Below are 15,355 nucleotides of genomic sequence, written 5' to 3'. Positions count from 1 at the left end.
TGGATGGATCTAGAGACTGTCATACAGAGTGAGGTAAGTCAGAATGAGGAAAACAACTATCATATATTAACGCATATATGTAGAACCTAGAAAAATGGTACAGATGAACCGGTTTGCCGGGCAGAAATTGAGACACAGATGTAGAGAACAAGCGTATGGACACCAAGGGGGGGAAAATGGTGGTGGTGGTGGGATGAATTGGGAGATTGGGATTGATATATATACACTAATATGTATAAAATGGATAACCAATGAGAACCTGATGTATGAAGATTTTTTTTTAAATAGAAATTTCAAATAGAGCAACAGGCCTTAAATTTAAAGGCTAAACAAGGCCATCTACTCACCCTTTTTGCCAAAGGGATGTACCTCACTCATTAGCCTCCAGTCGCGCTAAGGTTTCAAGGCTTCAGATGCACCCGTCTCATTCCTGCTTCAGGGCCTTGACATTCGCTGTTGTTTCTACATGATATACCTGCCCTCCTCACCTGTCCCACCTCTATTATCCTCCAAATGTCACCTCTCATGGTACTTCCTAAGGGATTCTCTCCTCCATCGCCGTAGGGTAGCGTCCTCATTACACCCCCCCCCCAGAACACCCATTCTTCTTCTTTATCACAGATTACAATTGTTATTAAATTTTTTAAAATTATTTCCCTGATAATTTCATATTTTTTATAACTGGAATGACTTCTCTCAGTGAATTCCTGGTATCTATTACTGTGCCTGGCATAGAGCACTTGACCCATAAAAAGTTATCAGATGAATAAATGAGTGAATTACTTCTATCATTTCATCTTTTATTTCTGTACAAAGTTAATGAGCATACATCCCATTCAGACTTGCAAGTCTTTGACTGAAATACTAAATGATATTTTGTGATCTCAAGACATTCTGCTTGTTGGATGGATGTTCACTTAGCAGTAACGATCAATCTTAACCTGTTCTCAACTGTGTTGAAAAGAATATAAAGGTACATATGTAACTCCATTTCATATCACTTATTCCCTTTCCCTGTGGATTTTTATTCTGTTATATACGCTATTGGTCTGATATAGTTTCCTTTAAAACATGTTCTTTTCAAGTTTTTGGCAAATGAAATTATTGCCTGTTGTTTCATTCTAGAATCTCATGTAATTTAACATTAGTGTCATCAGCATATTATTTCCAAACTCATTTGAAAGCTATTTTGAGATATATTATACACACACACACACACACAGACGTTTTATCTGTGACTTCCCGACCTCTTTTTTAACTTCAGTGAATTGGCAGAAATAATCACTAATGGCTCTGTAATAACATCAGCTATTTCTTAAATGCTTTCAATGTATGCCATCAAGTTATTTTTAAAAGCAAACTTTAGCTTTTTAAGAGCTCCCCGATGTTTCGGGGGCCGCGGGCCGGATGCCCTGACCTGGTGCGCATGTCCCGGGCGGTGACGTCGGCGCCGGGCTCCATGTGTGCGGCCGACGGGCGCATTATCTGGCCGGCGGCGCGGGCGGGCGGGCGGACGTTGGAGCGAGCGCCGCGGGCCCGGGCAGCCCCACAGGCGGAGCGAGCGCGCGCGGCCCGGCGCCGCCAGCCCCTCGGCCCCGCAGGCGACCCCGACCCCGGCCCCGCGTCCCCTTGAACCCGCGCGCTGTCCTAGGGCCCGGCCAGCCCGCGGCCCGCTTGGCCAGCACGTTGACGGAAGTCGCCTTTTGACACAGCTCCCGCCATGGCCGGCTGGTAGGACCGCTGTCCCATGCCCAGAAGCCAGTTCAGAATGACTGAAGAAGCACGCCGAACACGGAGTCAGAAACGAGCGCTTGACCGGGACCCAGCAGAGGACGATGTGGAGAGCAAGAAAATAAAAATGGAGAGAGGAGTGTTGGCTTCAGAGTTAAACGCTGACGGAGACATGAGAGTGACGCCTGAGCCGGGAGCAGGCCCAGCCCAAGGGTTGCTGAGAGGCGCAGAGGCGATGGCCATGGGCAGAGGCGAAGGGCAGGTGGGCGATGGGCCCGTGGACGTGCGAACCACACCCAGTGACATGAAGTCCGAGAGGAGAGCCCCTTCGCCCGACGTGATCGTGCTCTCTGACAACGAGCAGCCTGCGAGCCCGAGGGTGAATGGGCTGACCGAGGACGCCTTGAAGGAGACCGGCACTGAGGCCCTCATGAAAAGCAGTCCTGAAGAACGAGAAAGGATGATTAAGCAACGAAAAGCAGAGTTAAGATCAGAAGAAGCAAAACTCGTTTTATTGAAAAAGTTGCGGCAGAGTCATATACAAAAGGAAACTACCACCCAGAAGGCCGCAGGCGCCACTGGGAGCTCTGTGACCACCCCTCCCCCGCTTGTACGGGGCACCCAGAACATTCCTTCCGGCAAGCCATCACTTCAGACCTCTTCAACTCGGATGCCTGGCAGTGTCATCCCACCACCCCCGGTCCGCGGCGGGCAGCAGACGTCCTCGAAGTTAGGGCCACGGGCGAGCTCACAGGTCGTCATGCCCCCACTCGTCAGGGGTGCCCGGCAGATCCACATCAGACAACATTCCAGCACGGGGCCACCACCGCTCCTCCTGGCTCTCCGGGCATCTGCGCCCAGTGTGCAAATTCCGGGACAGAGGATCCTCCAGCAGGGCCTCATCTGCGTCGCCAACGTCCCCAACACTAGTCTGCTCGTCAACATCCCACAGCCCTCCCCAGCGTCGCTGAAAGGAACGACAGCCACTTCTGCTCAGGCCAACTCCACCCCCACCAGCGTGGCCTCCGTGGTCACCTCTGCTGATTCTCCAGCCAGTCGGCAGGCAGCCGCCAAGCTTGCACTGCGCAAACAGCTGGAGAAGACGCTGCCTGAAATCCCCCCACCCAAGCCCCCCGCCCCTGAGATGAACTTCCTACCCAGCGCTGCCAACAACGAATTCATCTACCTGGTCGGCCTGGAGGAGGTGGTGCAGAACCGGCTGGAGACGCAAGCGGGCAGGATGTCAGCCGCCGTTGTGCTGTCCCGGGAGCCCTACATGTGTGCACAGTGCAAGACGGACTTCACGTGCCGCTGGCGGGAGGAGAAGGGCGGTGCCATCATGTGCGAGAACTGCATGGCGTCCAACCAGAAGAAGGCACTCAAGGTGGAGCACACGAGCCGCCTGAAGCCCGCCTTCGTGAAGGCGCTACAGCAGGAGCAGGAGATGGAGCAGCGCCTCCTACAGCAGGGCGCCACCCCCGCGCAGGCCAAGGCCGAGCCTGCTGCCGCCCCACACCCTGCGCTGAAGCAGGTCGTAAAACCCCTGCGTAAGTTGGCGTTCCGCTCAGGAGAGGCCCGCGACCGGAGTAACGGGGCTGTGCTACAGGCCTCCAGCCAGCTGTCCCGGGGCTCGGCCACAACGCCCCGAGGCATCCTGTACACGTTCAGCCAGTCACCCAAACTGCAGAATGCAGCCTCGGCCACAGCCCTCGTTAGCAGGACCGGCAGACATGCCGAGAGAGCCGTGAGCGCTGGCAAGGGCAACGCCACCTCCAACTGGAAGGAGGCGCCCCTGAGTACAGGCGGGGCCCTTGCATTTGTCAGCCCGAGCTTGGCGGTGCACAAGACCTCCTCAGCTGTGGACCGCCAGCGGGAGTACCTCCTGGACATGATCCCACCACGCTCCATCCCCCAGTCGGCCACGTGGAAATAGTGCGAGCGGGCCCAGTGGAGAACAGGCTCCCTCCTCCCTCCCACCCGGCCCCACCACCCTCCACTCGGGAAGACACCCTGCTCCCCGAGAGGGCGAGTAAGCGCCGGCCGCGCTGCGGAAGTGAGAGTTCCGATCTTGGCTGCAAAGTCTCATGGACGTGGGGGGACCGCTCCACAGGTGGACCAGGATTATTACTGGGGACCTTTCCCATGGGCTTTCTTCCTTTCTTTGCCTTGAGTTTGCCCAACACCAGCAGAAAAGCGGACCTTGGGGGCTGGTTCTGCTCCTCGCCCTCTCCTGCGGCCCCCTGAAGGGCACGTGGACGGCTCACCCTAGACACTGACACGCTCGGGCAGTGGCGCACGGGGCTTCTGAAGTTGAGCGGAGCATTCTGTTTTGTTTTTGCTTTTCCCTCTGTCTTAGCCTCCTCATCTTTGACTGCCTTCCTTCATGGCAATCTCTAGGTTGACAGATTTTTTTTTAATCACCTCACGATGATGGAGTTTAATGTAAACCGTGCAGACCTAGGGTTCCCTGCCAAGCACGGCCCCCGTGCCCTGGAGCGTGGGCCTCTGACCACCCAGCCCTTGCTCCGGCAGAAGGCCTCCGCTGCTGCTCGTCCCGGAGACCCCCGACCTTCCACACTTAAGCAGAAGAGCAAACTGCAACCCAGACCCAGCCAGAGAGCCCGGGATCCTGGAAGCCGAGAACCGTCAACAGAGTAGGGAGGAGAGAATTGGCAGCGACATCCAGAGCCTGAGCGGGAAGTTGGAGCGGCTGGCTGTTGTGTTTTTTTGTTGTGGTGGTTTATTTTATTAAATTCTTTCCTTTTCTTTTCCTACTTACTTTGATGGACAACATCCTAAGCCCTGGCCTGTGCTTCTGTCAGGTGTGTCTGGGTGGGGAGGCGCCCTTGCACCCCCCTAGACTTCAGGGTTTATGTTTGGGTCTAGTTTAGAACCTTCCCTTAAAGCAGGGCCATGCTGCCAGGGTTTGCCTTCAGACTTTTTGCCTTCAGACTTTTTTTTTTTTTTTTTTAACCCCCCTAGAGTCTACAGAAATGTCTCACAAAGGATCAGGTCTGCTTTTAGTTGTGTTGTGTTCTGGTTTCTCCCACTCCTTAAAAATCGGTCCGTGAGGAAAGGCAGAAGCTGTTGTGCGTGTGCTGCACACGGGCCAGCTCTGTGCGGGTGTGAGGGTGTCATGTGTGCGTGCACACGCGTGTGTCGAGGGGGTGTGCTGCTCTTCACTTCAACCCCGGCCCTGGGTTTCCGATCCGTGCAGTTAGGGACTTAACTTAAAACCCTTATTTTGTAGGGCCACCTTCTTCGAATACACTGCTGCAACATTCTAATAAAGGCTCATTTAACCGCCGCCCCCCACCCCCGTGTTGTGTGACTATCAGTGTTTGGAGGACATTTTTGACATGCCATAGAACTAGTTTTCCAAAGCGTTCTAAATCAAATCATTGATTTTTGTTTTGAGTACATAATGTAGATGGGCTGAAGGAGGGGAGGGCAGGAGAAGGGTGGCTTTCATTCCAAGATCCAGGGATTTGGGGGAAAGGGGAAATTGACCTTCAGGAGGGGTGGGGGAGCGGGAGCGGGGAAGGGTGTGTTTTTACACCATAAAATCAAGAGTATGCAAGCATTTCTATTCCTCTCATTTTTCTGTGTGCCTGGCAAATAAATACCTGTCTTATACTACTCTGAGACAAAAAAAAAGCAAACTTTAAAAGTAATCTGATGTAAGCTGTTATAAATAGAATGTACAAACAACAAGGTCCTACTGTGTAGCACAGAGAACTATATTCAAGATCCTACGATAAATCGTAAGGGAAAAGAATATAAAAAAAAAAAGAACGTGCATATATGTATAACAATCACTTTGCTGTAGAGTAGAAATTAACACAACATTGTAAATCAGCTATATTTCAATTAAAAAATAAAAGCAATCTGAAAACTTCCCTTCCCTATGTCTCCCATCACAAGTAATAGGCTCTGATTATGTGATCACGTTTGTAAATACATTCTATATCCATTCAATTAAATAAGTGCATATATGACAGTCCATGTGGCAGTGATGGGCAAATATATGTGAAAGCAAAATCTGCTGCCATCCTCAGAAAATCTCTTCCCAAAAGCAGAATAGAAACAAATCCCTTTTGTCACTGAATAAGCATTAAACCAGGATGGGATGCACATTACAGACAATCCACTAAAGGGATTTTGCAGAGGAAAGAAATCTCACCCTGTTATATAACCAAGCAGATAAAACCCATTACACACCTGTTCTCAGGATACACAATAACTAGTCTACAAGTAAGAGAACTTGACAGCACCCCTTGTCACCCACCGTTCATGATAAATTCATTTTGGAAATGGGGTAATCACCAGTCTTTGATAATTGTCTTTAAATGAAAAAATAAATGTTTCATATCTTTATAACCAGAGGGGGGTTTGCAGTTTGGAGCCATACACCAGCTGAAGTTGGGCTACTCTCCAATCAGGTAACTGGGAGGTAGGGGCTCCTTGATTCTTGATGATTACATTTCAAAGGGATGCCTCCCGGGTCCTTGAGGAAACGATACTGGGATGCTTATTTTGTCTTTAAAAAGATTTACATACATTTCAAAGAAGCAAAGAAAGTACCCACAGGTTTTCTAAAGAAAATGCTCTAAGGAAAAGGAGGGGAGGAAAGCCTTCCTTTATTTTCAACAGAGAGAGTCAAGCCTCTTATTTTGAATTTGTATTTGCCCTTTCAGTAGACTCAAAGTTAAAACGAGTTATGAGGTATTTGTAGGTTTTAAATAAAGACTTTTCTTTCACTGATTTTAAAGATGAAGGAAAGGTAGGACAGGGGCAGATACGGAAGAGAGAAGGCTAACGTTGTCCTGGTTATTTAAAGGGCTCTTGCGCGAAAGAGGAGTGAAACTTGCTATGTACAAATTCAGGAAGAACTGGGAATAAACAGCTAAGATCTGTAGGGAGACAGGTTTCAACATAACATAGGAAATAGCTACCTGACAGATTGACTATGCAACAGTACCTCTTGCTTGTTGTTTCCTTGAGTTTTCCGAGCTCTGGCATAATGTTTGCTTGGTGAGGAAAGGACAGAACTGACCCAACATCCGTTGAGTGGTTGGACATCAACAAGGTGATCCTCAGGGCTTTTTCTAATACTGAGATTCGGTGATATATTTACATATTTTATAGATAAGAAATGTGTCCATGTTTCTAAATGTGTACTCAGAGAAATACTGAAAAAAAATAATGTGACTCTAACATTTTTGCATGTCAGTTTGACACCATCCAGCTTGAGCGATCACTCTGTAGGAAGGGTTTACTTTGCTCACAAGATTTTGTCAGGCTAACCACGTTAAAGACTGGGTATAGAACAAGCAAGAAAATGCTTTATTAAAGTTTGTTTTATTTAGCAGGTTGTGCAGACTGTTTCTAAAATTCAGGGAAACATTTAGCCTAGGAAAATGTTATTGTGGGTAAATGGAAAGGTAGGACATAAAACGCTGGCAGAGAGGCCTACTGGCACTAAAATAAAAGAAAGGCAGGAAGATGGAATAAAGACCGGGTTCAATATGCCATGAAAGTCATATAAGAGAATAACGGTTCTGAAAGAATTGAGGGATGTGAGCAGGGAAGATGAAAAGCATCTTAAGGAGAAAAAATGGGCTTCTAAATACCTAAAAGAAGCAGCAGTCAAAGAGATTCCTTCAGGGCCAGTCTAAAAACGACCTTGATCAAAGGATACTGGAAAAGCTGAGAAACAGGTGAAAAATTCCCAAAGAACTTGGTGCTTCTCTGTGGAACACGCCCAAATAATTGTGCCATGATTTCTTAAAGACTTCAGTTAACAAATTAAAAGGCTAGAGAGTCCACTGTAATATTTGGTTAGCAGGATTTACTTCTTTATTTTCTCTGGTTATTAAAGTAAAAAATGCTCATTTCAGAAGACAACTTAAACTGCAGAAAGATTAAAGAATAAAAATCAATCTTCTGCACTGGCGCTATTCATCATCACCGTTAAAATTTTGTATTCTGAATTTTATGCAGGATTTTTGCCTCTGTTTTTAATGCAGTGTATTTTAAGTCAATTGCATAAGCTCAAGAGAGCTTAACATTTCTGAATTACAAGGAGCTACGCTTTCATAATTTTTACCAGTTTATGGAAGCTTATCTGCCTGTCATTCATAGTAATAACACCTGGGTTTGGAACATCATGCAGAATTCTGACAGTATCTGTACACCAGTTCTTCTTTTTCTTTTTTTTAAAAATTTTTTTTTTCCAGTTTAGCCCTTTTGTAATAGAAAACATTGTCTTCAAAGTTTTTACTGGCTTTCTCCAGGACATTTTTCATGATGCACTGAACAATATAGGCCATAGAAATGAATGACATTAAATGCTATAGGTCTACAAAGGAAGAAGATCCAAGAAGCCCTACTGTGTGCCAAATGCTGTAAATACGTGTTTTCATTTCATTCTCACAGAAGCATCTGTTTACTACAGATTAGAAAACTGAAGCTCAAGAGGTTACTTGTCTGTTATATTTTGTTTAAAATAATTTGCAAGAATAAGAATCATAAGTCACTTCTTCTAAGTAATCCAGCTGGTCACTGCCAAAATGTCCTCAAAATTTTGCAAAGCAAGTTCTTAGAAGATACCATTTCATGTATCAGTAACAGTGAAAACATATTAAAAATGCATCCCACACCACTTTTCCTAACATCATCTTCAGTTGGTGGGTAGCATCTTCATTCTTCCAGATTTGCTCAGGCCAAAACCCTTGGAAGACAGCCTTGATTCCAACACAGCAGCAAATCCTAGCACTTATATCTACTTCTAGAGCCGCCTGCCTGTTGAAGACACCATCATCTCATGCATAGAACATGGCCATAGTTTTCCAATTGCTGTCATCGTTTCTTCCCTTAATCCTCACTATTTCAGTCTATTTTCAACACAGCAGAGTGATCATTTTAAAATGCAAGTCAGTTCCTCTTTTGTTCAAAACTTTGCAGTACTTTCCAACTTTCCTCAAGGTAAAAACTAAATCTTTTTTTTTTTTTTTTTTTTTTTTTTTTTGTGGCATGCGGGCCTTCCTCTGTTGTGGCCTTTCCCGTTGCGGAGCACAGGCTCCGGACGCGCAGGCTCAGCGGCCATGGCTCACGGGCCCAGCCGCTCCGCGGCATGCGGGATCTTCCCGGACCGGGGCACGAGCCCGTGTCCCCTGCATCGGCAGGCGGACGCGCAACCACTGCGCCACCAGGGAAGCCCTAAAACTAAATCTTTACAATGGCTGCCGAGACCCTGTTTGTATGTCCAACCATATCCTCCCTTCCAACTACCTTGGAACTCGGCTTCTATCCCATCACTCACTGGCCTCAGCCAAACAGGTATGTTAAGCACATTGTCGACTCAAGGCCTTTGTTCTTGTTTTTCCCCTGCCTGGAACCATTTCTCCTGCACTCTGCCCCCTTCCATTTTCAAGATCCATTCTCTTTTCTTTTAATTCTTTGGCAAATGTCACATTCTTGGTGAGGTATTTTCTGAATATCCTAAGTAAATCACAACTCTACACCCATGCCCACGCTCCCAATCCCCTTTCCTGCTTCACATGTTCACAGCACTTACCACACCAACTTACAGTATTTCTCTTTGCTTGTATGTCTCCCCCAAAAGACTATAAGCTCCATGAAGACAAGGATTACCTGTTGTCTATTAATTAATTTATACATATTACCTAAAACAGTTCGTCTCATAGTTGGTAGTCAATAACAATGAATGAAAGAATACGATTCATCTGGGGCTTCCCTGGTGGCGCAGTGGTTGCGCGTCCGCCTGCCGATGCGGGGGAGCCGGGTTCGCGCCCCGGTCCGGGAGGATCCCACGTGCCGCGGAGCGGCTGGGCCCGTGGGCCATGGCCGCTGAGCCTGCGCGTCCGGAGCCTGTGCTCCGCAACGGGAGAGGCCACGGCAGCGGGAGGCCCGCATACCACAAAAAAAAAAAAAAAAAAAAGAATACGATTCATCTAGGAACAGTTTTAATTGGCTAAATGCCCTAACTGAACACATTTCCCAAAGTTATTATGTAATAGCCACACCATTTTCATTAAAAATATTTCAAAAACAAAAGAACTTGAAGTTTTGCATTTTCCCCAAGGCTTACAGCTAAAAACAGAACTGAATAGGTAAATCACAAAATAATAACTAGTAACTAGCAATACTGAAACCTAGTTAACTCTCAGTTACCCAGATAATCAAGTTATCCAGAACACTTTATTCACCAAACTCAATGGAGAAATAGCATCTTAATGTATTTATAATGCACCCCTGTTGGACTAGAAAATTCTGGCATAACATCTGTACATTTCTGTTGGTGACAGAAACTCTCAGCTTCTTTTTGTCTAAAATGATGGTTTTTTTCCCTTTATTCTTCAGGGATATATGGGTATAAAATTGTTGGTTGATAGTTATTTTATCAATTTAAAGAAATCATGTCTGGCTGCCATGTTTTTTTGGTTGAGAAGTTAGTGGATAAACTTAATTTTGCTCATTTGAAGGTATGATTTTTTTTCTAGCAGTTTTTAATATTTTCTCCTTAATTTTGGTCTTTAGTAATTTTTTATGATATGCTTAGGTGATTTTTCTTTGGATTTACTGTTTCTTGAGGTATGCAGTTCTTGAATTTGAGGTTTGCTATTTCTCCTCCATTTTAGGAAATCCTCTTCAAATATTTTGCCTGCCTCTTTTCTTTCTGAGTCTCCAGCTACAATTGTCTTAGCCTTCTCCACCATATCCCATATGTCCCTTATAATAATCTTTTTCACAATTGTCTCTTTTTGTCTTCATGCCAAGACTATCTATATATTTTACTTGGATCTATCTTTTAGTTCACTAATAATCACTTGAACTGTGTCTCTTCCACCATTACATTTCTGCTTTAATCTCTTAATTTCAGTATTGCATTTTATCACCTCTAAAATTATCTTTATATAGTTTCTATTTCTCTGACAAATTTCTCTATCTTGTCTTTCAATTCCTTGAATTTATTGTTTCTGACTACTTCAAAAGGGTCTGATAACTTAGTCATCTTCATTTCCTGTGTGCTTTTTTATATTTTCTGGTATTCCTTTGTTTTATGTCATTTCTTATCTTCCTGTATGTCTTTTTATACTTGTGCAGGAAAACATGTAATAACATTTATAGAGATATGCTGAAGTTCTTAATGCTATTATCTTCCCCTAATGAGGATTATTTTGGCTTCTGGCAGATAGCTAGTCTAGAGGATTCAGTCACTGTGAGCACTGTTTCACGCTCCTTGGATGTTATCCTTTTAAGAAACAACTAAAAGCTAGGAATATTTACCAGACTCCTCCTTACTAGAAGGCCTTAAATTTTAATTTTTATCAAAATTATCCCACCCCTGTAAAAATGTATAATCACTTACACTTTTAAAATATTTTCCTGAAGAAAAACAATGTTATTTTTCCATGTTCATCAAAGACACACTCCAGATTATGACAATAATTGATATAGTAATATAAAACTCTTTGAAACTAAAAGTATGCAGTAAATGGCCAGTGATATTATTAACTTTGGAATTGGTATTATTGTTGCTTTGTGTTATTCTCAACAGTTTTGAATTGCTAATATATAATAGGCATGATATGGAAACTGTAATTGTTCATTTCAGCATCGTTTTATCTAATTGGGGATTTCCTAAAACACAATATCTTCTTAAGTAGCTTTTAAGAAAGTCTATTTAGAGAATTGAATAGGGTTTATTATTAAAATATATTTATTATGAATTGTTTTGGAAAATATGCTACAGATTTTGTTTAACAAACAATAGTCCATACAGCTATACACACTAGTATAAATATGATATTTTGTTATAAGAATAAATTCAGATATAAAATATATGATTATCCATTTAATCTTTCTGATTCTCTCTCCACAATGTGACTAGTATCACTTTGCATATATGTCAAATAGCTTTGTAAGTATAGAGTCAAGGTAACATCGATTTCCTTTGGCCTAGGTCATTCTTCATTGAAATAATTGCATTAATGTAATACGTAAATAATTTAAATGACAAGTATTTAAAACAAAATCCACAGTATTATAAAGTACAGATCAAGAAATTTGTTTCTATGTGTTGTTCTGAACCTATATGTCTTTATCCAGACCAGAGTGGGCAAAGGGGTTCAACTCCTGACCAATTCCAGCTGATGGTGAATGGTGACACTGTTTTAAAAGAGCATCTGAAGTTTTATCCGTATTTCTGACATGGATACAAGAGACAGTAGTTTTAAACTAATAAAGGTGTATATTCCATCATTGAGTTCTTCCCCAGGATATTTGCCATTTGTCTTATTTCTTAATCTACCCAAGTTCAGGCAGAAATGGTTCCCATGAAACTCCTCTCATACATCCTATCAACTTATTTTTGCTCACCACTTACTCTCTCTTTCCATCTCTCAGACAGAGACCACCTGTGCTGTGTTTTCATTCCGTGGAGTTGACCTTAGGAGACCTTTGAAAGGGGAGATATATAATAGTTTTATATCGGAAGCTCAACTTCATACTGGTCTGTCTCCATCACTTTATAACTTAACCTCTGAAATTAACTCTTATAAATTACTTTCTTCTTATCTGAACAATCTGGCACATTAACTGGCTCTAAATAATTAATTTTGAAAGGGAAAGTGCAGATAGTGAGCACACAGGAGTATGGAGACAGAGCCACAGCCTGGTGTGTGACAGAGGGATCTAATGAACTCAGTAGAGGCCCCTCCTCTGCACATGAATCCTTACCAAGCCTGCTCCCTTCGAGCAAGTTCTCCATGGACCCAATCTCTTGTCTTGTTCTCTCTCTCTCCTCCTGCTCTCTTTCTCTGTAGGTATCATTACCTTTAGTAAAATCATAATCATTCTTATTTCCTTTGACCTCCACTGATTTCAGTTGTGTATGTGTGTGAGTGTGTGTATTTGTTAATATATATTAGATAAAATGTATGTATATATTCTAATATACATATTAGAAATCCCATATAATTTGTTTGATTTACTCAACACTTCTCAATTTGAATCTTAGGTGATAAATTTTTTAAAATTTGTGTTTTGTTGCTGGTATGATGGGGGGTTTTGTTTGTTTGGTTTTCAGTATTTCAGACCCCACCTGAAAACCAAAAATATATACTTAAACAAATTTAATAGTTAATTCTTAAAATAACACTAAGATGACAGTGTGCGTGTGTGTGTGTGTGTGTGTCCAGTTATATATTCAAAGGGTTTACCTTCCAAACAACAGTGGAAGAAAATAGAATTAAATCAGTACACACAGGAAGACTGTAATGAAAGAAAGCTGCTTGCAGAGTGAGCATTACAGCAGGTGCAGATTTGGACGTTCTTCTTTCCAGTCAGAGAAGAACATGTTAGCAGCCTTGTTTGGCTGAGGTAATCACTATGCTTTCTGTTTCCTTTAAAGATCTGCTGTTTATTTTATTTTATTTATTTATTTATTTTTATTTTTTATTTTTTTGCGGTACGCGGGCCTCTCACTGCTGTGGCCTCTCCCGTTGCGGAGCACAGGCTCCGGATGGGATGCGCAGGCTCAGCGGCCGTGGCTCACGGGCCCAGCCGCTCCGCGGCATGTGGGATCTTCCCGGACCGGGGCACGAACCCGTATCCCCTGCATCGGCAGGCGGACTCTCAACCACTGCGCCACCAGGGAAGCCCTACTGTTTATTTTTAATTGATAGCAATAGAAGATGCAAAGGTTTCAACAAGTGATATCAAGATTAACTGACCTTTCTTGGTCTATTTCCCTTTCATCCTCTAATTACTTCGTCCCTCCTCACTGATCTCTCTTTATTTCAAATGTGTTCTTCGGTAATTTGGCTAACTTTATATTTCACATTTCCCGCTCTACAAGAAATAGCTCTGTCCCTTAAAGCAGAATGTGCGATGACATTTTAAAAACACAAAAGTCCAGCAAACAAACATATTGAAAAGATAACTCTTTCTTTGGCAATGCTTTCAAACTTGGGTGGAAGTATATTTCCACTATCAAGCATACTGTTTTGTTTTTAATCTAAAAGTAAGACTGACATTCAGGCAATACATACCATGAGAGCTGGACCAAATGTTTAAAATCTGAACTACTTTAATATTTGTTAATAAATAAGCTGCTCCAAACCTCTAGTGGTCCCTGCCATCTTGCAGCTCTGCCGCTTCCTCGGTATAATCCAGACCTCTTTAATCAAACAGTGAGGAAAATGGTAGAGGACTACCTCCAAGAAGCCATCAGGCTTTACCGGCTGGAGTGTATCCTACTTAATTACTGTATAACTAACTGTTAAATAATCTGAACATGAGTCACCTCATGAAATCTTGGCTTCTCAACTCCTTCAGTCTATGTGGCACATATAGGACTTAAATTTTACTCTCCCTATGCCATTGTGTTATTACATAAATTATTCAAAACAGTAATACTTTGATTAATTAGAGCATCAGTGGATTTTGAAATTAAAGACAATCTTGATTGGAAAAAATAAATCATCCTCTGTCACAGGCTAAGGAACAGAATCTATGCAATATTAGGCCACATCTAATAAGGGCCACAGCATTTGCAGATACTTCTCACATCTTCTTTCCTTCTGTCTTCACACAACATCGCTCAGCCTGCTGTCTTGAAAAATTATTAACTTAGGAGGGTATAAAATATTCTGAAAGGAAAATACCATCAGAAATAAAAACACATGAGAAAAATCTAGCCTAAAGCAGATATTCTTTAATTATAAAATCCAATTAAAATACCTTGGAAGGGGGATCAAGACTGCAGAGTAAGAGGATGTGGAGCCCACCTCCCCCCAACAAATACATCAAAAAATACATCTAGGGACTTCCCTGGTGGCGCAGTGGTTAAGAATCTGCCTGGCAATGCAGGGACACTTTATTCACCAAACTCAATGGAGAAATAGCATCTTAATGTATTTATAATGCACCCCTGTTGGACTAGAAAATTCTGGCATAACATCTGTACATTTCTGTTGGTGACAGAAACTCTCAGCTTCTTTTTGTCTAAAATGATGGTTTTTTTCCCTTTATTCTTCAGGGATATATGGGTATAAAATTGTTGGTTGATAGTTATTTTATCAATTTAAAGAAATCATGTCTGGCTGCCATGTTTTTTTGGTTGAGAAGTTAGTGGATAAACTTAATTTTGCTCATTTGAAGGTATGATTTTTTTTCTAGCAGTTTTTAATATTTTCTCCTTAATTTTGGTCTTTAGTAATTTTTTATGATATGCTTAGGTGATTTTTCTTTGGATTTACTGTTTCTTGAGGTATGCAGTTCTTGAATTTGAGGTTTGCTATTTCTCCTCCATTTTAGGAAATCCTCTTCAAATATTTTGCCTGCCTCTTTTCTTTCTGAGTCTCCAGCTACAATTGTCTTAGCCTTCTCCACCATATCCCATATGTCCCTTATAATAATCTTTTTCACAATTGTCTCTTTTTGTCTTCATGCCAAGACTATCTATATATTTTACTTGGATCTATCTTTTAGTTCACTAATAATCACTTGAACTGTGTCTCTTCCACCATTACATTTCTGCTTTAATCTCTTAATTTCAGTATTGCATTTTATCACCTCTAAAATTATCTTTATATAG

The 15,355-nt window shown here is 42.8% G+C and overlaps 1 protein-coding gene across 2 annotated transcripts; it reads left to right on the top strand.

The window, feature by feature from the left end:
- The first annotated feature begins 1,698 nt into the window (after window positions 1–1,698).
- Window positions 1,699–3,665, top strand: LOC112066525 (transcriptional repressor p66-alpha-like). 2 transcript variants are annotated; one of them, XM_024129985.2, is made up of 2 exons: window positions 1,699–3,262; window positions 3,338–3,665. In XM_024129985.2, exons 1-2 carry the CDS (start codon window positions 1,748–1,750, stop codon window positions 3,662–3,664), a joined length of 1,842 nt encoding a protein of 613 aa, XP_023985753.2. In that variant the 5' UTR covers window positions 1,699–1,747; the 3' UTR covers window position 3,665. The 2 variants fall into 2 exon arrangements, with proteins under 2 accessions (XP_023985753.2, XP_023985750.1); XM_024129982.2 differs by having other exon boundaries at window positions 1,699–3,665.
- Window positions 3,666–15,355: the final 11,690 nt, after the last annotated feature.

This window comes from Physeter macrocephalus, chromosome 5, assembly GCF_002837175.3.
Source record: "Physeter macrocephalus isolate SW-GA chromosome 5, ASM283717v5, whole genome shotgun sequence".
Lineage (NCBI taxonomy): Eukaryota > Metazoa > Chordata > Mammalia > Artiodactyla > Physeteridae > Physeter > Physeter macrocephalus.
This window is presented reverse-complemented; position numbering and strand designations above follow the sequence as displayed.

Coding starts and splice junctions, on each gene's coding strand:
- LOC112066525 (XM_024129982.2), top strand. CDS start 1,748: ATGCCCAGAAGCCAGTTCAGAATGACTGAAGAAGCACGCCGAACACGG.